General features: G+C 42.0%; 1 protein-coding gene across 1 annotated transcript in view; it reads right to left on the bottom strand.

The window, feature by feature from the left end:
* LOC135517649 (hippocampus abundant transcript 1 protein-like) overlaps nucleotides 1-8,359 on the bottom strand; it is a 32,449-nt gene extending 24,090 nt beyond the window's left edge. Inside the window, exons 1-2 of the mRNA XM_064942149.1 lie at nucleotides 8,032-8,359; nucleotides 4,768-4,866 (exon numbers count right to left, since the gene is read on the bottom strand). Of these exons, the coding sequence (XP_064798221.1) occupies nucleotides 4,768-4,866; nucleotides 8,032-8,112 (180 nt within the window). The 5' untranslated portion in view covers nucleotides 8,113-8,359. The remainder of the gene's footprint in view (nucleotides 1-4,767; nucleotides 4,867-8,031) is intronic.
* Between the last annotated feature and the right edge of the window lie 16,538 nt (nucleotides 8,360-24,897).

Raw genomic sequence — 24,897 nt, 5'->3', positions numbered from 1 at the left:
AAGGCTCCTAGACACCTGCCCAGAGGTAAGCTACAACCTCTACCCGTTCCTCAACGGCCATGGTCGCACCTGTCGGTGGATTTTTTGACTGATCTTCCACCTTCACAGGGTTACACCACAATCCTGGTCATTGTGGATCGGTTTTCAAAGTCCTGTCGTCTCCTCCCTTTGCCCGGTCTCCCTATGGCCTTACAAACTGCAGAGGCCCTGTTTACACACGTTTTCCGGCACTATGGGGTGCCTGAGGATATAGTGTTTGATCGGGGTCCCCAGTTCACATCAAGGGTCTGGAAGGCGTTCATGGAGCGTCTGGGGATCTCGATTAGTCTTACCTCAGGTTTTCACCCCGAGAGTAATGGGCAGATGGAGAGAGTTAACCAGGATGTGGGTAGGTTTCTGCAGTCTTATTGCCAGGATCGGCCGGGGAGTGGGCGAAGTTCGTGCCCTGGGCAGAGATGGCTCAGAACTCGCTACGTCACTCCTCCACTAACCTTACTCCCTTTCAATGTGTATTATGGTATCAGCCGGTTCTGGCTCCTTGGCATCAGAGCCAGACCGAGGCCTCTGCGGTGGACAATTGGTTTCGGCACGCTGAGGAAACCTGGGAGGCAGCCCACGTCCACCTTCAGCGTGCCATAAGGCGCCAGAAAATTGGCGCAGACCGTCGCCGCAGTGAGGCCCCAGTGTTCGCACCAGGGGACAGGGTCTGGCTCTCGACCCGAAACCTGCCCCTTCGCCTGCTCTGCTGGAAGCTGGGTCCGCGGTTTGTGGGGCCGTTTAAAGTCCTGAGGAGAGTGAACGAGGTATGTTATAGGTTACAACTACCCACTCATTACCGTATTAACCCCTCGTTCCATGTTTCTCTCCTCAGGCCGATGGTGGCTGGCCTGCTCCAGGAGGCTGAAGTGCGTGATGTTCCTCCGCCTCCTCTAGACATCGAGGGGTTCCGGCGTACTCTGTTCGATCCATTTTGGATTCGAGACGTCGGGCGAGGGGCCTTCAGTACCTCGTGGACTGGGAGGGGTACGGGCCGGAGGAGAGATGCTGGGTTCCGGTGGAGGACGCGTCAGGGGGGGGGGTACTGTCATGACTTCTGCCGAAGTCGTTGCCTCTCCTTGTTCGGGCGGTGCTCGGCGTTCGACGTCACCGGTCTTCTAGCCATCATTGATCCTTTTTTCATATTCCATTGGTTTTGTCTTGTCTTCCCACACACCTGTTTTCAATCCCATTCATTACCTGTTGTGTATTTAACCCTCTGTTTCCCCTCATGTCTTTGTCAGAGATTGTTTTATTGTCAGTATAGTGTGATTGTTGTATAGGTGCGCGTCGGGTCCTCGTACCCATGTTTGGTTTGTTTGTACATTTAGTGTTATGGAGCATACTCTTGGAACTTTATTAAAAGACTCCATTTTACACTCAGTTTGACTCTCCTGCGCCTGACTTCCCTGCCACCTATTACACCTATGCATGACACTCATTTGTCAACCACTCCACAAATGTATTGTTAACAAACTATAGTTTTGGCAAGTCGGGTTAGGACATCTACTTTGTACATGACACAAGTAATTCTTCCAACAATTGTTTACAGACAGATTATTTCACTTACAATTCACTGTATCACAATTCCAGTGGGTCAGAAGTTTACATACACTAAGTTGACTGTGCCTTTAAACAGCTTGGAAATTTCCAGAAAAAGATGTCATGGCTTTAGAAGCTTCTGATAGGCTAATCTGCAGGGCACCGATAGAGAGGGTAGTACCGCTTTATAACAGCTAATGGACAATGCCATTGCGATTATAACTGGACTAATCTAAGGTTACTGAAAATGTCACTGAAAAAAGGATACCTTCAAACTCAGTGCCTCTGCTTGACATCATGGGTAAGTCAAAAGAAATCAGCCAAGACCTTAGAAAAAAAATTGTAGACCTCCACAAGTCTGGTTCATCCTTGGGAGCAATTTCCAAACGCCTGAAGGTATCACGTTCATCTGTACAAACAATAGTACCCAAGTATAAACACCATAAGACCATGCAGCCGTCGTACCGCTCAGAAAGTAGACGCATTCTGTCTCCTAGAGATGAACATATTTTGGTGCGAAATGTGTAAATCAATCCCAGAACAACAGCAAAGGACCTTGTGAAGATGCTGGAGGAAACAGGTACAAAGGTATCTATATTCACAGTAAAATGAGCCCTATATCGGCATAACCCAAAAGGGCGCTCAGCAAGGAAGAAGCCACTGCTCCAAAGCCGCCATCAAAAAGACAGACTACAGTTTGCAACTGCACATGGGGACAAAGATAGTACTTTTTGATTTGTTTTACTTTTGGAGAAATGTCCTCTGGTCTGATGAAACAAAAATAGAACTGTTTGGCCATAATGACCATTTATGTTTGGAGGAAAAAGGGGGTGGCTTGCAAGCTGAAGATCCCCATCCCAACCGTGAAGCACGGGGGTGGCAGCATCATGTTGTGGCGGTGCTTTGCTGCAGGAGGGACACGTGTACTTCACAAACTAGATGGCATCATGAGGCAGGAAAAATATGTGGATACATTGAAGCAACATCTCAAGACATCAGTCAGGAAGTTAAAGCTTGGTCGCAAATGGGTCTTCCAAATGGGCAATGACCCCAAGCATACTTCCAAAGTTGTGTCAAAATGGCTTAAGGACAACAAAGTCAAGGTATTGGAGTGGCCATCGCAAAGCCCTGACCTCAATCTTATGGAACGAGCAAGGAGGCCTGACTCAGTTTCACCAGCTCTGTCAGGAGGAATGAGCCATAATTCACCCAACACATTGTGGGAAGCTTGTAGAAGGCCACCCGAAACATTTGAACCAAGTTAAACAATTTAAAGGCAATGCTACCAAATACTAATTGATTGTATGTAAACTTCTGACCCACTCCCACTAGGAATGTGATGAAAGAAATAAAAGCTGAAATAAATCATGCTCTCTCCTTTTATTCTGACATTCCACATTCTTAAAATAAAGTGGTGATCCTAAATTACCTAAAACAGGGAATATTTACAAGGATTAAATGTCAGGAATTGTGAAAAACTAAGTTTAAATGTATTTGGCTACGGTGTATGTAAACTTCTGACTTCAACTGTATGTTTACGTCGTCTGTCCACAAGATATTATGAAAAGATGGATGCGAGGAATCAAGGCCATTTTGTTTTAGAAAGAGCCCTACACTCTTAAAAATAAACGTGCAATAGGAGAACCATTTGAGGGTGTCTGAATGAACCATACATGGGATGGTTCTTTGAATAAACATACAAAAATGCAAAACCAGACATGTTTCGGCCTTCCAGGACCAGAATTCAATAGACCTGCTGTTGGGTTTCAAGGCCTATTTGCATATTTCCCACGGTGCCTTTCAGGTGAATTTTTGAATTAGCACCCATGAATGTGTTTGCTATTGACAGAGACATGCTTGTTGCACTCATCCAATTTCATTCCTTAGCCTTTTTACCAATTGAGATCCTAAGAGAATAGGTTGTCATAAAATGTTATTAAAAAAATGAAACATATTTCATAAGGATTTATTTTTCAGGGCATAGTTTTACTCTAATACAGTGGCCTGAAACTCTTGGTTTACAGGCCACATTAGGCCTGCAAGTTGCATTATGCTGGCTTGGAAAGAGATGTGTGATTCTGGCTTGCAAAGTGATGTGCAATTCCCATTGGAATCCAGCCACAGTGGGGCTAACCAACATGTGGGAACTTTTTATCCATCTGCAACCTGCATCCAGAACTATTTCCAGGGTTGGGAAGACTAAAATATGAGACTACCTTAAACATCTAAACTGGAACAACCATTTCAGTAACATATGCAATAAGTCCAAGTAACCGATTGGAATAGTTTAGAACAATTTATGTTATTTATATTTGAGTAGCTTGACATGAATTAATCAATCAATGTACATGCAAAAACATAGATATTGAAACAAATATATATTTTAAAATCAAACGTATAGATCATGCTGGGAAATATGATAATGATGAGCATGGTTTTGGATCAACTCTGGTTATTAACACCAGTACTGAGGATATTTTAAGTGTTAATTTAAATATTTACAGCCTTCATTGAATTCTTGAATCAACACAAAATATTTCAACAACCTTTCCAAATTCTGAAGAACCGTAGATGCCACATCAAGCACCCCACACTTAACTCAAAGGATATTTATCGCACAAGTGTTCATAAAGGAACCTTAAGAGCTGAGGAAGAAACATTTAAGAACCTTAATTTTTTTTCAGTGCAGATCACATGTCAAACTCATTTCAAGGAGGGCTGAATGTCAGCGGGTTTTCACTCCTCCCTTGTACTTGATTCATTCATTAAATTCACTAATTAGTAATGAAATCCCCTCACCTGGTTGTCTCGGTCTTAAGTGAAAGGACAAACAAAAAAGCTGCAGAAAGTAGGCCCTCCATGGAATGAGTTTGACACCCCTGGTGTAAATAGACCTGGAGAGACCTAGCTAGCCCAATTCTGATATTTTGCCAAATTACGGTCAAAAGAGCTTATCTGATTCATCAAAATACCAATTACTGGAAAAAGATCTGAATTAGGGTGATGTGTAAATGGAAAAAGATCATAATTAGGCAGAGGCAGTCTAACTCTGACGTTTTATTACACAAATTTGTATTTTGACCAATCGCATCAGATCTTTTCACATCAGCTCTTTTTCAAAGCTGATCTGGTTGGTCAAAATACCAATTTGAAAGATAGGCAGGCAAGCCAGATAGAGATGGAACTCACTGTCAGCATTGGAGTGGTAAGGAGACCCCAGGCAAAGAACTCCAGGAAGATGACCACCACAGCATGGGAAACACTGGGTCTGCCAATACCCTGGCCCGGCTGCAACACACAGTAAAGAAAGTCAGCCATTTTAGAACATATTGTATTCCATGTTAAAACATACACTATGGAAATGAGCAGCTCTTACAGTGTTAGAAAAATGTAAACAGCTTTTCAAAAAGGTAACTTGAGATGATCAACATCCACCATAATCACAAAGCATATAAAAAAACATTATCAGGACCCTATAAATCGGTTTGCTGTATTTGAGTGCCTAGACTTATTTTGACAAATGCAGTCTATTCTTTTGGGAAGCACACATACAATATGCACTATTAGGAAAACAATTTACTAAGGCAACCATTTATTGATCTCCACTCTATACTGTAGATCGTTCTTCTGAATGGGATTGTCAAGGAGTCCAAACAAAAATGATCAATAAAAAAAGCCCACTGCTTCTCTGTCAATATGAATCAGTCACTTTGCTATTTGAAGACATCCACGTGGCCATTGTCTCCCAGGACACCCCTGAGCAAGGACAGACAGCAGTGGTATTTGAGGAAGGCAGTGGCATAGAAAAGATAGATAGATTAGCACAGGCCCCTAGCTACTTCACAGCACAGCGTGAGGCAGCCTGCAGCTTGGGAAGCTTGGGACATGGCCGTTACATAACAGTGGAGACGAGATGGGCCCCCCAATTCCCTAGTCCTCACAACTTGAGTGCACCAAGTTTGCTGTGTGTATGTAATATGTATGCGTGAGTGAGGACTGGGGGAGATTGAGACGTGGTTGTGTTCTCAGCTCGCTGTCACGCAAAGAGCAAATCACGTCATCGTCACCTAGTCTAAACTGAGAAATTAGACATACAGTGGGGCAAAAAAGTATTTAGTCAGTCACCAATTGTGGAAGTTCTCCCACTTAAAAAGATGAGAGAGGCCTGTAATTTTCATCATAGGTACACTTCAACTATGACAGACAAAATGAGGAAGAAATTCCAGAAAATCACATTGTAGGATTTTTTATGAATTTATTTGCAAAATAAGTATTTGGTCACCTACAAACAAGCAAGATTTCTGGCTCTCACAGACCTGTAACTTCGTCTATTAAGAGGCGCCTCTGTCCTCCACTCGTTACCTGCATTATTGGCACCTATTTGAACATGTTATCAGTATAAAATACACCTGTCCACAACCTCAAACAGTCACACTCCAAACTCCACTATGGCCAAGACCAAAGAGCTGAGTAAAAAACCCAGAACCACACGGGGGACCTAGTGAATGACCTGCAGAGAGCTGGGACCAAAGTAACAAAGCCTACCATCAGTAACACACTACGCCGCCAGGGACTCAAATCCTGCAGTGCCAGACGTGTCCCCCTGCTTAAGCCAGTACATGTCCAGGCCCGTCTGAAGTTTGCTATAGAGAATTTGGATGATCAAGAAGAAGATTGGGAGAATGTCATATGGTCAGATCAAACTAAAATAGAACTTTTTGGTAAAAACTCAACTCGTCGTGTTTGGAGGACAAAGAATGCTGAGTTGCATCCAAAGAACACCATACCTACTGTGAAGCATGGGGGTGGAAACATCATGCTTTGGGGCTGTTTTTCTTCAAAGGGACCAGGGCGATTGATCCGTGTAAAGGAAAGAATGAATGGGGCCATGTATTGTGAGATTTTGAGTGACAACCTCCTTCCATCAGCAAGGGCATTGAAGATGAAACGTGGCTGGGTCTTTCAGCATGACAATGATCCCAAACACACCGTCCGGGCAATGAAGGAGTGGCTTCGTAAGAAGTATTTCAAGGAGTGGCCTAGCCAGTCTCCAGATCTCAACCCATAGAAAATCTTTGGAGGGAGTTGAAAGTCCGTGTTGCCCAGCAACAGCCCCAAAACATCACTGCTCTGGAGGAGATCTGCATGGAGGAATGGTCCAAAATACCAGCAACAGTTTGTGAAAATCTTGTGAAGACTTACAAAAAATGTTTGACCTCTGTCATTGCCAACAAAGGGTATATAACAAAGTATTGAGAAACTTTTGTTATTGACCAAATACTTATTTTCCACCATAATTTGCAAATAAATTCATAAAAAATCCTACAATGTGATTTTCAGGATTTTTTTTCTCATTTTGTCTGTCATAGTTGAAGTGTACCTATGATGAAAATTACAGGCCTCTCTCATCTTTTTAAGTGGGAGAACTTGCACAATTGGTGTCTGACTAAATACTTTTTGCCCCACTGTACACTGTAGCCAGGCCTAATTGAGATTGAATCTTTGTTTTCTTACCATGCTGTGAAAAATAGACTTAGGCCTAATTTGTGTTGTTTGCTACAAATTAAACCACTGATCTAAAATGAATGTCCCAATCCACTTTGCTGTGATAGCTCAGATTACATAATAGAATAGAATCTTGTTTATTTTTAAATTAGGCCATCTGTAATTTTGTTTTTGGTCCAGGTCCTCTTTCCAAGGAAACACCATGGTAACACCTTCTATGGTCCTCACAGCTGGCTATTGGCTAGTGTTTAGCCTATGAGGAGGTTTAAATCCGAGGGCACTGTGGGACACACAACTTGCCTGGAGCACCTCCAACATCATCAACACCAACAGTTCATGAAAGGATAGAGGTTACTGCAATAAAAAAGTGTCTTATTTTTATTGCAGGGGATCTGGACTCTATTATCTATACATAAAATAAACAAATAGGCTTTAAGCATTTTTATGGCATTATCATGATAATGCACCAGTCAATGAATATGATTATGGAATTATCATGCAAACAGATTGCGTTGAGAGGGTGTTATGTAATACAGTAAGGCTAATGGCAGCCGCATGACAATGTTATACAGTCTTCATTCAATCTGCAGCTAGGCCGACTGAAAGACGCAAATATATTACCGGACGCGTCCTTCCAATAGAGGTTGCAATGTACCCATCTCCTATCACTATCTATTAACAAATTGATACAAATTTCAAAGCTGTTTGGCAATAGCATTACAGAAAAATGTGGTGCACTGTACGCTGACAGAGCCGTAAAATGTTTCACAAGGTACAGTATCTCGAGCGCATAATGTCCGTTTATGTCATAACCTGCCGCTACCGCAGGCGCACTCACAGCTGATGTTGCATCCTTTGCCGTTTATGTGAAAATCAGTTACATTGTTACATACACATTCCCGGTTACAATTGGTAGGATACCGAAATAAAGACAATTAATTCACATACCGTGGGCCCATCTTTCATGATAATTTTCTTGACCAACACTATACGGCTGGTACCCTGATGATCTCTCTCTCCCGGAGCCATCTCCTCATTACATTTTACCGGAGTTACATAGAATCCATGCTGCGTAGGGATCTTCGGTGCACCCGTTTCGTCCAGGATGCCTTCTGATTTAGCCTTGAAAGGCTAGCGGTTATTAAATGACGTGTTTATAACCCAGTAGCCCAAACCGAATTGACAACACCGGCAAATGTACAAAATGGATATCGCACACGTCCTCTCGAATGTCTCTCTGTGCCGAGGACAGCGCACTATGCGATTGAATTTTAGAGCGGTGCTGAAGGACTGACTGTGGATCAGTGCGCGGTTTAATGGCGTCATTTTATGCATCGGCTTGATGTCGGCTGAAGGTTGGAAAAGCCGGTCTGAAATCAGATTTATGGCTAAGCAGCGCTTCTTTCTGCAGCCACAGTAGACTACGGGAAACCACGTGGCACTTGTCTATTAAGGTTTATTCTCCCTCTGGTACAAATAAAACATTAATTTGTGGTTAAATGTATTGAACTGAAAGTACATGACCTAGTTTTGGCCTATTCTGAGAAAACATGAGCTGTGATCAATTATTCAAAATAATATTATTGGGAGGCTATATGACGACTCTATGAAATATGCTGCATTGAATTCTATTGTTTTAGTCTTACATTCACTGTCAAAAAAAGGTTATATCCACTTGCATTCTATTGACAAATCATGCAGTGTCTGTTTTTCTTCCAGCTTTTGCATTCTAGGCTATCAAGTGTTGCATTCTGCATTCACAAGGTCATTTTTTCTTCTGATATATTTATACTCCATGCCCATAAAGTGTGCACTAGGTGGGTAAGTCATGTGAAATAAATTGCTTTACTTTCTGCTCCATGGGGTCTGTTTGTGGTCATTGCTAGGGTTTTGCCAGCAAACTATACTAGGATCTCCTAAGGCAAATTCCTTCTCCTCCACAACACTTATGGTAAAGCAAATAAAATCAAATAACATCTTTAGACCGACCCACTTGTGTCTGTTTCTATAGACAGAATGGCCTTAGCAAGTGGACACAGGGTTGACAAGGAAACAAAAGATGAACCGCCAAGCCCCAGGTAAGTAACTCACTCTGTCTGTCTGTCTGAAACATGAGAGAACATGATCCTCTAGAACAGAGTTTCCCCAAACTCGGTCCGAAGGCTGGGTCCTGGGGCCTTCCCTGGGTGCACATTTCATTTTTTTGCCCTAGCAATACACAGTTGATTCAAGTAACCAACCCATCATCAAGCTTGGATTATTCAGCTGTATAGCGCTACTGCAAAAACCAAAGGTTCACCCTGCCCCAGGACTGAGTTTGGGGAAACACTGTTCTAGAGGATCATGTACCCCCAAACTTACACATTTTTATTGCATCCTAGGACAAGCACACCTGATTCAACTTGTCAGCTAATCATCAGGCCCTCAATGAGTTGAGTTATGTTTGTCCGGGACCACAACAAAAATGTGTGCTGCTGGGGGTACTCGAGGACTGGAGTTGGGAAGCACTGTTAGAGGTAGATGGAGCAAGTTGTTTCCATGTTATTTCTCCATTACCGCGTCTCTACCTCTCCAGGCATGGCCATGCACTAGCAGTGGCTGGGAATATAGCTTTCCTGTTTGGAGAGGTATCCACCATGTTCCATTAAGTAAATCCCACTACTTTTATTTGACCAATTGGTATCAGTAGAACATGCTAATGAACCTAAAAATGTATTTCCCTGTCTTTTGTAGGATGACCTGTCAGTATATCTGAATAACTTCTACATGCTCACAGTTTCAGCATAATTCTACTCTATGAGCTAAACAAAACACATGTAGGCTATGACTAATATCCTTGGTGATGGCCTGGTTAAATCATAATTCCAGCCTTTTTAAAAATGCACTGTGATATGATTATACCCATGATTACTCACTTCACTTAACAAGTTGTATTGTGTTGTAGTTTCACCCACTCATCACATGCGAGGTGATGCCACAGAATGGTAAATTATATAGTGTACACAGCATCTGAAAAATTAAATACAATTGTCACACCATACTATTACTGTATGCAATCTGTCTTCAAATCAATCACGGACACATTCATTGACACATCCGTTGAGATGTACTACATACCAGAGGTTGACCGATTAATCGGAATGGCCGATTAATTAGGACCGATTTCAAGTTTTCATAACAATCGGAAATCGGTATTTTTGGACACCGATTTGGCCAATTTTATTTTTTATATATATATATATATTTTACACCTTTATTTAACTTGGCAAGTCAGTTAAGAACATGTTCTTATTTTCAATGACGGCCTATGAACGGTGGGTTAACTGCCTTGTTCAGCGGCAGAATGACAGATTTTTACCTTGTCAGCTCGGGGATTCAATCTTGGAACCTTACATTAACTAGTCCAACACTCTAACCACCTGCCTCTCATTGCACTCCACGAGGAGCCTATCTGTTACGCAAATGCAGTAAGAAGCCAATGTAAGTTGCTAGCTAGCATTAAACTTATCTTATAAAAAACAATCAATCAATCCTAATCACCAGTTAACTACACATGGTTGATGATATTACTAGTTTATCTCGCGTGTCCTGCGTTGCAAATAATCGGTGCAGTGCGCATTCGCGGAAAAAGGACTGTCATTGCTCCAACGTGTACCTAACCATAAACATCAAAGCCTTTAAGGTTTTTAAACCTGCATATTTAGCTATATTAACCAGGTGAAACTGTGTCACTTCAAATCAAATCAAAATCAAATCAAATTTTATTTGTCACATACACATGGTTAGCAGATGTTAATGCGAGTGTAGCGAAATGCTTGTGCTTCTAGTTCCGACAATGCAGTAATAACCAACAATTCCTAAACTACTGTCTTATACACAGTGTAAGGGGATAAAGAATATGTACATAAGGATATATGAATGAGTGATGGTACAGAGCAGCATAGGCAAGATACAGTAGATGGTATCGAGTACAGAATATACATATGAGATGAGTATGTAAACAAAGTGGCATAGTTAAAGTGGCTAGTGATACATGTATTACATAAGGATGCAGTTGATGATATAGAGTACAGTATATACGTATGCATATGAGCTGAATAATGTAGGGTAAGTAACATTATATAAGGTAGCATTGTTTAAAGTGGCTAGTGATATATTTACATCATTTCCCATCAATTCCCATTCCTAAAGTGGCTGGAGTTGAGTCAGTGTCAGTGTGTTGGCAGCAGCCACTCAATGTTAGTGGTGGCTGTTTAACAGTCTGATGGCCTTGAGATAGAAGCTGTTTTTCAGTCTCTCGGTCCCAGCTTTGATGCACCTGTACTGACCTCGCCTTCTGGATGATAGCGGGGTGAACAGGCAGTGGCTCGGGTGGTTGATGTCCTTGATGATCTTTATGGCCTTCCTGTAACATCGGGTGGTGTAGGTGTCCTGGAGGGCAGGTAGTTTGCCCCCGGTGATGCGTTGTGCAGACCTCACTACCCTCTGGAGAGCCTTACGGTTGAGGGCGGAGCAGTTGCCGTACCAGGCGGTGATGCAGCCCGCCAGGATGCTCTCGATTGTGCATCTGTAGAAGTTTGTGAGTGCTTTTGGTGACAAGCCGAATTTCTTCAGCCTCCTGAGGTTGAAGAGGCGCTGCTGCGCCTTCTTCACGATGCTGTCTGTGTGAGTGGAACAATTCAGTTTGTCTGTGATGTGTATGCCGAGGAACTTAAAACTTGCTACTCTCTCCACTACTGTTCCATCGATGTGGATAGGGGGTGTTCCCTCTGCTGTTTCCTGAAGTCCACAATCATCTCCTTAGTTTTGTTGACGTTGAGTGTGAGGTTATTTTCCTGACACCACACTCCGAGGGCCCACACCTCCTCCCTGTAGGCCGTCTCGTCGTTGTTGGTATTCAAGCCTACCACTGTTGTGTCGTCCGCAAACTTGATGATTGAGTTGGAGGCGTGCGTGGCCACGCTGTCGTGGGTGAACAGGGAGTACAGGAGAGGGCTCAGAACGCACCCTTGTGGGGCCCCAGTGTTGAGGATCAGCGGGGAGGAGATGTTGTTACCTACCCTCACCACCTGGGGGCGGCCCGTCAGGAAATCCAGTACCCAGTTGCACAGGGCGGGGTCGAGACCCAGGGTCTCGAGCTTGATGACGAGCTTGGAGGGTACTATGGTGTTGAATGCCGAGCTGTAGTCGATGAACAGCATTCTCACATAGGTATTCCTCTTGTCCAGATGGGTTAGGGCAGTGTGCAGTGTGGTTGAGATTGCATCGTCTGTGGACCTATTTGGGCGGTAAGCAAATTGGAGTGGGTCTAGGGTGTCAGGTAGGGTGGAGGTGATATGGTCATTGACTAGTCTCTCAAAGCACTTCATGATGACGGAAGTGAGTGCTACGGGGTGGTAGTCGTTTAGCTCAGTTACCTTAGCTTTCTTGGGAACAGGAACAATGGTGGCCCTCTTGAAGCATGTGGGAACAGCAGACTGGTATAGGGATTGATTGAATATGTCCGTAAACACACCAGCCAGCTGGTCTGCACATGCTCTGAGGGCGCGGCTGGGGATGCCGTCTGGGCCTGCAGCCTTGCGAGGGTTAACACGTTTAAATGTTTTACTCACCTCGGCTGCAGTGAAGGAGAGACCGCATGTTTCCGTTGCAGGCCGTGTCAGTGGCACTGTATTGTCCTCAAAGCGGGCAAAAAAGTTATTTAGTCTGCCTGGGAGCAAGACATCCTGGTCCGTGACTGGGCTGGATTTCTTCCTGTAGTCCGTGATTGACTGTAGACCCTGCCACATGCCTCTTGTGTCTGAGCCGTTGAATTGAGATTCTACTTTGTCTCTGTACTGACGCTTAGCTTGTTTGATAGCCTTGCGGAGGGAATAGCTGCACTGTTTGTACTCGGTCATGTTACCAGACACCTTGCCCTGATTAAAAGCAGTGGTTCGGTGCTTTCAGTTTCACGCGAATGCTGCCATCAATCCACGGTTTTTGGTTAGGGAATGTTTTAATCGTTGCTATGGGAACGACATCTTCAACACACGTTCTAATGAACTCGCACACCGAATCAGCGTATTCGTCAATGTTGTTATCTGACGCAATACGAAACATGTCCCAGTCCACGTGATGGAAGCAGTCTTGGAGTGTGGAGTCAGCTTGGTCGGACCAGCGTTGGACAGACCTCAGCGTGGGAGCTTCTTGTTTTAGTTTTTGTCTGTAGGCAGGTATCAGCAAAATGGAGTCGTGGTCAGCTTTTCCGAAAGGGGGGCGGGGCAGGGCCTTTTATGCGTCGCGGAAGTTAGAGTAACAGTGATCCAAGGTTTTTCCACCCCTGGTTGCGCAATCGATATGCTGATAAAATTTAGGGAGTCTTGTTTTCAGATTAGCCTTGTTAAAATCCCCAGCAACAATGAATACAGCCTCTGGATAAATGGTTTCCAGTTTGCAAATAGTTAAATAAAGTTCGTTCAGAGCCATCGATGTGTCTGCTTGGGGGGGGGGGGATATATACGGCTGTGATTATAATCGAAGAGAATTCTCTTGGTAGATAATGCGGTCTACATTTGATTGTGAGGAATTCTAAATCAGGTGAACAGAAGGATTTGAGTTCCTGTATGTTTCTTTCATCGCACCATGTCTCGTTGGCCATAAGGCATACGCCCCCACCCCTCTTCTTACCAGAAAGGTGTTTGTTTCTGTCAGCGCGATGCGTGGAGAAACCCGTTGTCTGCACCGCTTCGGATAGCGTCTCTCCAGTGAGCCATGTTTCCGTGAAGCACAGAATGTTACAGTCTCTGATGTCCCTCTGGAATGCTACCCTTGCTCGGATTTCATCAACCTTGTTGTCAAGAGACTGGACATTGGCAAGAAGAATGCTAGGGAGTGGTGCACGGTGTGCCCGTCTCCGGAGTCTGACCAGAAGACCGCCTCGTTTCCCTCTTTTTCGGAGTCGTTTTTTGGGTCGCTGCATGCGATCCATTCCGTTGTCCTGTTTGTAAGGCAGAACACAGGATCCGCGTCGCGAAAAACATTCTTGGTCGTACTGATGGTGAGTTGACGCTGATCTTATATACAGTAGTTCTTCTCGACTGTATGTAATGAAACCTAAGATGACCTGGGGTACTAATGTAAGAAATAACATGTAAAAAAACAAAAAACTGCATAGTTTCCTAGGAACGCGAAGCGAGGCGGCCATCTCTGTCGGCGCCAGAAGTTAGGCGTTCATTGCACGCAGAGTCAGTGTATATGCAATAATAATAAACCTTTTGTTTTCGAAATTATAGTTTCCGGATTCTCCCATATTAATGACCAAAGGCTCGTATTTTTGTGTGTTATGTTATAATTAAGTCTATGATTTGATATTTGATAGAACAGTCTGACTGAGTGGTGGTAGGCAGCAGGCTCGTAAGCATTCATTCAAACAGCACTTTCATGCGTTTTGCCAGCAGCTCTTCCCTGTGCTTCAAGCATTGCGCTGTTTATGACTTCAAGCCTATCAACTCCCGAGATTAGGCTGGTGTAACCGATGTGAAATGAATAGCTAGTTAGCGGGGTGCGCGCTAATAGCGTTTCAAACGTCACTCGCTCTGAGACTTGGAGTAGTTCTCCCCTTGCTCTGCATGGGTAACACTGCTTCGAGAGTGGCTAAAGTGCCTATAAGAACATCCAATAGTCAAAAGGTATATGGATTACAAATGTTATAGAGAGAAATAGTCCTATAATTCCTATAATAACTACAACCTAAATCTTTTTTCCTGGGAATATTGAAGTCTCATGTTAAAAGGAACCACCAGCTTTCATATGTTCCCTCCCTCCACAGTGGGGTTAAAGGCAAGCACTACCTATTTGGAGGAGATGTCCAATCTGCAAGCTGGAGAATGTCTTTCTGCACTCTTAAAATAAAGGTGCAAATTGGAACCCAACTCCAGTCCTTGAGTACCTCCTACAGTACACATTTTATTGTAGCCCTGGATAAGCACACCTGATTTAACTTGTCAACTAATCATCAGGCCCTCAATGAGTTGAATTAGGTATGTTTGTCCAGGGATACAACAAAAATGTGTGATGTTGGGGATACTCGAGAACCGGAGTAGGGAACCACTGCCATAGGGGAACCATTTTATGATCTCTGAAGAACCAGAAATGGGATGGGATGGTTTCTTGAAGTACCATACTAAAAATCTATGTCAGAAATGTTTCTGCCCTCCAGGACAGGAATTGAATAGCCCTGCTTTAGGGGTTTAAGCCTTGTTTCCATATTTCCCAGGGTGCCTTTCAAATTAATTTTAAAGTTACCAGTACCACTCATGAGTCTGTTTGCTAGTGACAGAAACATGGTTGTTACATTCATTCATTTTCAGTCCTGTGGCCTTCACCAAGTGAGATCCTAAGTAAATACGTTGTCATACATTTTTTATTCTTAAACACAAAGCAATACATATTTCATAAGCACTTCTTTTGAGGGCCTAGTTTTACCCTAACACAGTGACCTGAAACTTAGTTTACAGGCCACATTATGCTGGCTTGCAAACTGATATATAATTCATATTGGAATCCAGCCAGAGTGGTGATATACAGTGGGGAGAACAAGTATTTGACACACTGCCGATTTTACAAACATAAAAATCATAGAATGTGATTTTCTGTATTTAAGTAATTAATTTGCATTTTATTGCATGTCATAAGTATTTGATCACCTACCAACCAGTAAGAATCCCGGCTCTCACAGACCTGTTAGTTTTTCTTTAAGAAGCCCTCCTGTTCTCCACTCATTACCTGTATTAACTGCACCTGTTTGAACTCGTTACCTGTATAAAAGACACCTGTCCATACACGCAATCAAACAGACTCCAACCTCTCCACAATGGCCAAGACCATATTATTGTAGACCCACACAAGGCTGGGATGGGCTACAGGACAATAGGCAAGCAGCTTGGTGAGAAGGCAATAATTGTTGGTGCAATTATTTAAAAAATGGAAGAAGTTCAAGATGACGGTCATTCACCCTCTGTCTGGGGCTCCATGCAAGATCTCACCTCGTGGGGCATCAATGATCATGAGGAAGGTGAGGGATCATCCCAGAACTACACTGCAGGACCTGGTCAATGACCTGAAGAGAGCTGGGACCACAGTCTCAAAGGAAACCATTAGTAACACACTACGCCGTCATGGATTAAAATCCTGCAGCGCACGCATGTCCAGGCCCGTCTGAAGTTTGCCAATGACCATCTGGATGATTCAGAGGAGGAATGGGAGAAGGTCATGTGGTCTGATGAGACGAAAATATAGCTTTTTGGTCTAAACTCCACTCACCGTGTTTGGAGGAAGAAGGATAAGTACAACCCCAAGAACACCATCCCAACCGTGAAGCATGGAGGTGGAAACATCATTCTTTGGGGATGCTTTTCTGCAAAGGGAACAGGACGACTGCACCGTATTGAGGGGAGGATGGATAGGGCCATGTATCGCGAGATCTTTGCCACAACCTCCTTCCCTCAGTAAGAGCATTGAAGATGGGTCGTGGCTGGGTCTTCCAGCATGACAACGACCCGAAACACATAGCCAGGGCAACTAAGGAGTGGCTCCGTAAGAAGCATCTCAAGGTCCTAGAGTGGCCTAGCCAGTCTCCAGACCTGAACCCAATAGAACATTTTTGGAGGGAGCTGAAAGTCTGTATTGCCCAGAGACAGCCTCGAAACCTGAAGGATCTGGAGAATGTCTGTATGGAGGAGTGGGCCAAAATCCCTGCTGCAGTGTGTGCAAACCTGGTCAAGAACTACAGGAAATGTATGATCTCTGTAATTGCAAACAAAGATTTCTGTAACAAATATTAAGTTCTGCGTTTCTTTTTTTTTGTATTACACTTAGCATTTTTAGAGTCCAAGCTGCAGAATGGCGAATGTCTTCCTCTATTCTTAAAAATAATTACTGCCAGAGTTAGGTAAACAACATGAGACTACCTTAAACGTCCAAACTGGAACAACAATTTCAGTAACGGGTGCAATAAGTAACAGATTGGAATAGTAACAAAAAAAATTATGCTATATACTGTATATTTGAGTAGCATTAAATTCATTAATAAATCAATGCACATGCAAAAACATAGATAATGAAACAAACTATTCTAAAGATCAACCTCCAATACAGCATGCTGGGAAATATGATAATTATTGGCATGGGTTTAGTTCACGTCTGGTTATTAACGCCAACACTAGGGTTCTTTACACCACTGAGTGTTAATTTAACTCTTTACAGTGTTAATTTTACTTCTGAGTCAACACTTTCTGCTATAGCACAGCTAGCGGTACAGGAGCACAAACTCTGAAGCCAAAATGCACCTGAAAAGTTTCTACCCCAAAGCCATAAGACTGCTGAACAGCTAATTAAATGGCTACCCTGACTTTCTGTTTTTCACCCCCTACCTACATAGTACTTCAATTAATCACCTAACCAAACCTACATGTACATATTACCTCAATCAATCTCTCAACTACCTCGTACCCCAGTCCACTGACTCTGTGCCGGTACTCTTTGTATATAGACTGTATATAGCCTTGTTATTGTTGTTTTATTGTGTTACTATTTTATCTATGTATTTGTTAATTTTCTTATTTTTAACTGCATTGTTGCGAAAGGGCTCGTAAGTAAGCATTTCATGGTAAAGTCTACACTTGTTGTATTCTGTGCATGTGACAAATAAAATGTGATTTTTTTTTTGTTACACTGAAAATCAACACCTGTTTATCCTGGCCAATTTCTATGAAAGGGACACCTCTGCAGGCTTCCAAACATTTCAAGAACCTTTAAGAATTCTGAAGAACACTAGATGCCACATCAAGAAACCCACAACTTTGTTTTAGTGTGGAGTCTACTGCTTTGACATAGGTAAGCTTACAGGACAGGGCAGGGAGACTAGTCTGTCTACCTAGGTTAATAAAGGGAAGGAGTGTAGATGATAGGAAGAACACAGCCTCAACTCTCAAAGATGAAGGCTAAAATAACTGATTAAAACCCAGCTTCTTTGCTACTTCATTTTTGCCAATGTCAACGGATGGGATGATGGATCTTAACTTCCCAAATGAATAACAGCCACTTTGAAAGAATAGTACCATAGCATTCATTATTTCCACAAGCCTTATATTCAGGATCTTTAGGGTGGGATTGTAATGTTCATTACTGAGTTTGCTGTGCAATTTATCATTGCTAAAACTATACAGTCTGATACACAGTCACATTATACAATGCCTCTCCCCCATGAGACCTACTTGTTGTGTGTATGTACTGAAATGTATGTGTAACTGATAGATGCACACACGCAACATAGAAATTCTACCAAATATAATTTATAGAAATGTGTTACAAATGACGGAATCATCCATGATTCACCCAAATATACAGTTGATGTCGTAAGTTTACATTCACCTTAGCCAAATACATTTAAACTCCGTTTTTTATTTTATTTTTATTTTTACAATTCCTGACATTTAAACCCAGTAACAATTCCCTGACTTAGGTCAGTTAGGATCACCACTTTATTTTAAGAATGTGAAATGTCAGAATAAAAGTAGAGAGAATTATTTCAGCTTTTTCTTCTTTCATCACATTCCCAGTGGGTCAGAAGTTTACATACACTCAATTAGTATTTGGTAGCATTGCCTTTAAATTGTTTAACTTGGGTCAAACGTTTCGGGTAGCCTTCCACAAGCTTCCCACAATAAATTGGGTGAATTTTGGCCCATTCCTTCTGACAGAGCTGGTGTAACCGAGTCAGGTTTGTAGGCCTCCTGGCTCGCACACGCGTTTTCAGTTCTGCCCACAAATTTTTGATAGGATTGAGGTCAGGGCTTTGTGATGGCCACTCCAATACATTGACTGTTGTCATCAAGCCATATTGCCACAACTTTGGAAGTATGCTTGGGGTCATTGTCCATTTGGAAGACCCATTTTCGACCAAGCTTTAACTTGATGTCTTGAGATGTTGCTTCAATATATCCACATGATTTCCATTGCTCATGATGCCATCTATTTTGTGAAGTGCACCAGTCCGTCTTGCAGCAAAGCACCTCCACAACATGATGCTGCCACCCCCGTGCTTCACGGTTGGGGTGTTCTTCGGCTTGCAAGAGTCCCCCTTTTTCCTCCAAACATAACAATAGTCATTATGGCCAAACAGTTCTATTTCTGTTTCATCAGACCAGAGGACATTTCTCCAAAAGTACGATCTTTGTCCCCATGTGCAGTTGTAAACCGTAGTCTGGCTTTTTAAATGGCAGTTTTGGAGCAGTGGTTTCTTCCTTGCTGAGCAGCCTTCAGGTTATGGTGATATAGGACTTGTTTTACTTTGGATATAGATACTTGTGTACCTGTTTCCTCCAGCATCTTCACAAGGTCCTTTGCTGTTGTTCTGGGATTGATTTGCACATTTCGCACATTCATCTCTAGGAGACAGAACACGTCTTCCTAAGCGTATGACAGCTGCGTGGTCCCATGGTGTTCATACTTGCGTACTATTGTTTGTACAGATGAACGTTTTTTTGAGGTCTTGGCTGATTTCTTTTGATTTTCCCATGATGTCAAGCAAAGAGGCAGAGTTTGAAGGTAGGCCTTGAAATACAACCACAGGTACACCTCCAATTGACTCAAATTATGTCAATTAGCCTTACAGAAGCTTCTAATGCCATGATATAATTTTCAGGAATTTTCCAAGCTGTTTAAGGGCACAGTCAAAATAGTGTATGTAAACTTCTGACCCACTGGAATTGGGATACAGTGAATTATAAGTGAAATAATATGTCTGTAAACAATTGTTGGAAAAATGACTTGTGTCATGCACAAAGTAGATGTCCTAACTGACTTGCCAAAACTAGAGGAAGCAAAATATTTTAAGCATATGTTATCATTTCAGTCTCCTCCATCGCCACTAACTGAAGTTAATTGTAAGGATTTATTTTTCTATTAATAATGTAAAATTAACAGCTGTACAGAAAGACTCATCTGAAGGAAAATTACAGAGGAGGAACTTGTTGGTGCAATTAAAGCCTTTCACTCTGGGAAAACTCTGGGGCTGGATTAAATACCAGCTGAGGTGTATCAAACATTTCCCCATGAACTTAGAGGTCTGTTTTAACTACTATAAAAACTATAAAAAAATGTAGACTGATACTCAGCAAGAGGGTACATATAAAGATCCAGTCCACCTAAAAAACACTTCAGTGTTGTGATGCAAAAATTAGAGCAAAATGCATAGCGCATAGAATAAAAAAGCATTGTCGGATATTATACATCCTAATCAGTTTCTTTTTTACATGGAGATACATTTGAGATAATATAAGACAAGTACTTGAAACAATAGAACACTATGAACAAATGGTAGATATAGTACTCATAGCTGATTTTGAAAGGATTTTGATAAAGTACAACTAGAATTTATGTATAAATACCTGGAGTATTTGAATTTGAAAATCCAGTAACGATGCAGTTCTTGACACAAACGGGTGTGACTGGCATCTACTACCATACCCTAATCAAAGGCACTTAAATCTTTTGTTTACCCTCAGAATGGCACACATACACAATCCATGTCTCAATTGTCTCAAGGCTTGAAAATCCTTCTTTAACCTGTCTCCTCCCCTTCATATAACTTGATTGAAGTGGATTCAATAGGTGACATCAATAAGAAATCATAGCTTTCACCTGGTTAGTCTGTCATGGAAAGAGCAGGTGTTCCTAATGTTTTGTACACTCAGTGTACGTATTTGGTGGGAATTTAAAAGATGTTTGTGTTATTCCCTCTCTGGAATAACGGACCGGGTGCAATGCACGCAGACACGGTCACCAGGTGTACGGTGTTTCCTCGTGACACATTGGTGCGGCTGGCTTCCGAAGCAGTGCGGCTTGGCACGGCTCTCGACCTTCGCCTCTCCCGATGTGACAAGACTGTAACTACCAGTTGGATACCACGAAATTGGGGAGAAAAAGGGGTAAAAGTTAAAAAATGTTTAATTAAAGGTGATAAATCTGGCAATGGGCCTTGAGCAAGGCCCTTAACCCTAATTTGCCAAAGGGGCACCCTACTAATATGTCTGACCCTGTAAAATAACACAGTTCACCGCACCTATCCAGTGGGTGACAGTACAACATATATATATATATTTTTTTTTTTTCAGGAAGAATGACAAAAGCTTTGTTTGTGGTTTAGTATTGCAGGAACTACAGGAAATGCTTGAGAGACACAGAGCCCAGAACAAGACCTGGCTATGTGCTCAGGCAGAGGAGAATGACAAGGAGAGAGAGGAGCTGTAAACTCAGTGTTTTTTTTGTGGTAACACCACTTTCACACCCAGCAGTACAAACATAAACAGACATGTAACGTTTCCAGGCCATTCTAAATCTAGGTACGAAACATAAGAGACAGATTATGAAAACATTTATTCTATTCAGTTTTATTTATAGTGGATTATCGGCATTATCGGTCTTTGGGGAGTGTGTGACAGTCGTACCTTTCAGCACTGGGCTACAAGAAAATCCCACCTGTTCAGAAAAGATAGCCGTCCATCTATGAATACATCAATGTGCTTTTGAACTCAAGTGTACTGTAAAAAGCCATGGGGCTATCGTGAATGAATTTTCCTTTTCTGATTTTCAAGGAGGAAGTTGTGCATGAGCAGGAGAAACTGAAAGAAGCGCAGGGAAACATCCAGAACTGCAGTGATCAGCTCCTATCCATCATGCAACAGTTCAAAGGCATGTAAAGACATGTTTCCATAGCAACCACCTGGAGGAAGCATATTGCCCATGTTTGTGGGTGTGGTTTACTTTCCCAAGGATGAAAAACGAAAGGGGTCAACTCAAAAGTCTCTGTGAAAAGGAAATGTGACATTCATTTGTCTTTTTCCACTGGTGTGTTTAAATAGTTAGCATTTTGTCTGTAGCTGAGATGAAATTTTGCTGTCTTTTGCCAGATTGTCCCCCATCTCTCTAAAATATTATGACTAAGGGATTATTTTGACCTTGTCAAAAGAACAAATCACTCATGGCATAATGTTGAATTCTTTGGAATTCCTATTTGGGCATTTCAAAGTAGGTCTGTATCATAATTTCCCCAGTGGCTACCCCTCCTTCAGGACAGGTGGAGCAGCAGCTAGGGGAAAATACAGAGCATAGGCATTGGTAATGTCCTCTAGTTGCGCCCTGATTGGCTCAGTGTTCTGTCACTCATGGGGACAATACGTCCTCACAGAATCTACAGGGAGTGCTCGGCAATTCAAGTCGCCTTGGGTGCTGCCATAGATTTACATTAGAAGTGCCCATCCATAAAGGCTCAAGGTCATTGGCCGCAGATAAAATGACGTCAAATCACGTTATATCTACCATAGCTTTGATTGTACTGATAATGTCAACATCATACTTTCAAAATATCAGCTAGCAAGCATTCATCATCATGAATCACGTCGACAATCTCCTGGGAAATCCTTTTCAATCCTTGTCATATGACAAGAAATTATTGATTAAACTTTTCGGTGCTCATCGACCATTGGACATACAGTAAACATTACACAACAAGTCGGAAATTGCAAATTCAACAATGAGTGGTTTGGTAAGAATCAGTGGCTAACTGCAAGCGTGGCAAAGCAATCAATATTTTGCTTCCCTTGCCTGCTATTTGGTTTAGAGGGTGTGTGCTCCAAGTCTGGGTTTAAGGATTTAAAACATCTGTCTAAAAGGGTCTCTTTTCCAAGCTTAAAAGGACAAACATTCACACGCAACACCATGGGCCAGAAAAGATTGAATACATTGACCATGTCAATCCAGCATGACTTCTGCCGCATTCAAAACAACTTTAAAATCGGACCTGTGAAATCTCAGACTTCAGTGAGTTCAAGATAACTGGGAACTTGGAAAGAAACCGGCTCTGACTGGGAAAATACGTTTTGAACGGTCATCCAACTCTGAACTTGGGCCTCTTTCTAGAGCTCAGACCTGAAGATCACTGACGTCATGATTCAACCTTGTTTTTTTGAAAGTTCCCAGTTGTCTTGAAAGCACCATAAATCCAGAAAAAGACTGACTTTGATGAAAGTTTGATGACAAAATCAGCCCACAAGAAGAACCCCTTCCTATTTAAGTGAGCACAGCACAACGATGGTGAATCCAGAAATGTCTTGTATGCTGCTGCATATATGATGTAATATGCTAGGGAGTTATGTATACTGTAGCTAAGAATGTAATACTAAGTGTATGTTGTGTAGTAATTTGTCCCTTTCCCCCTCGGAACTTAGCCTACTGTTCTCACTCACAAGCTTTCTTTGTTTCCTTATATGCCCACTTTAATGTCTCCTACGGTTCTGACTTGGTGTACAGGGAGAAACTGTAAGAATGGCCCATGTTCTGAATTCTGTCACTGTACATTTCAAAAGTTGAACCAAAAATTATATTGACTACGTCTATCTTAGCTCGCTCATTAATGTCTTAATCAAAATTACAGATTTCCTCTTATCCCCTCATTGTTCTCTTATGCCATAGTCTGTACATCTCAATTGTTACAAGCCTATTGCTAATATAATGTAGGTCTATCTCATTAGTATCTTATTTATCATTTTAGGCAATGTTGGAATGATTTAATTGTTTTCCTTACATTGTGTATTATAATTAGCGTGTGCTTTTCTTGACGAGAAGGAGATACTGTATAATGTTGTTGGGTCTGTAACCATGTTTGCAAGTGACAGTCTCTTCCCATTCAAAAAATGTGTTCAACAAAAAGATCAGTAATACACCCATGTAATTACAGATGATATTGTGAGGGTTGTTTTGTTTGTGCAATGCGCTACCTGTATATTGTATATTACATATAAAGTGGATCCTCGTGATTGTATTTTCCTTCCTTTTTAGATGACATATGCCAAATAAAATACCTAAAATGGTAGGCTAACCAAGAGTCTCTCTCTCTGTGTGTGGTGACTTAAATAATAGTAAAGTTAAGGCCATATTTCTGAATTCATCTGAACTAACATCTATCGGAATTTCTGTCTGTGTCCATTTTGAAAGTGCTGACCGAATAGGCCTACCTCATTGCAGCTCGTTTGCTTGCACTTGCTTTACTGAACATAAATGTAATAATGTGTATGGTTCAAAAGTCAGCTCATTTTGGCGTTCATTATTATTGAAGAAGAATGCGGTCAGTAGTAACCATATTTGTTTAAGCAAGTCAGCCATATCAGCTATGGTTTTTAAAAAGGCAGTAAATGTTGGGACAGCTTTCTATAGGCCCAAACAGTTTGTGGGCAGTTTGTCACCGTTATAGTGCAATTAATCAATTGTTTTGTGTTGTGTAGTGGCTTTGCTGGCATGCATAAACAAATAAATGAGTTTGCCCTACCAAGATTTACATGCTAAGACCACCAATGGATAGGCCTAGGGAATAGGTTGTGAAGGAGAATAATTAACTGAGTTGTTGATTCATGTAGCCTAATCATGTAGTCTTGTCATATCTGCATAAAACAAACCTTCTGTTCCCTTTTCTTTCAAATGCCACACTGAAGGATTACACTTTTTAGAGAATACATTTAAATAATTAGGGCATATTCCATTATATTCTAAATGTGGGCAAATTAGGCGAACCTGGCAGGTGCATGGGTATAGATTATACAAAAAAAAGTAGACTATAGGTAAAGGATCATTATTAATTTAATCAGACATTGACAAGACTGGTTGTCAATTAAATGGTTTACTCAAATAGTTCTTGTCCTCAAGTTGTTCCGAGCCCTGTCGCAGTCACACATGCGCAGGTGCAGAGCTGTCGGTTCGGAGAACGCGCAATGACTCACT

Source organism: Oncorhynchus masou, chromosome 28, assembly GCF_036934945.1.
Source record: "Oncorhynchus masou masou isolate Uvic2021 chromosome 28, UVic_Omas_1.1, whole genome shotgun sequence".
NCBI lineage: Eukaryota > Metazoa > Chordata > Actinopteri > Salmoniformes > Salmonidae > Oncorhynchus > Oncorhynchus masou.
Note: the sequence above shows the minus strand (reverse complement) of the source record. Positions and strands in the feature narration are given on the sequence as shown.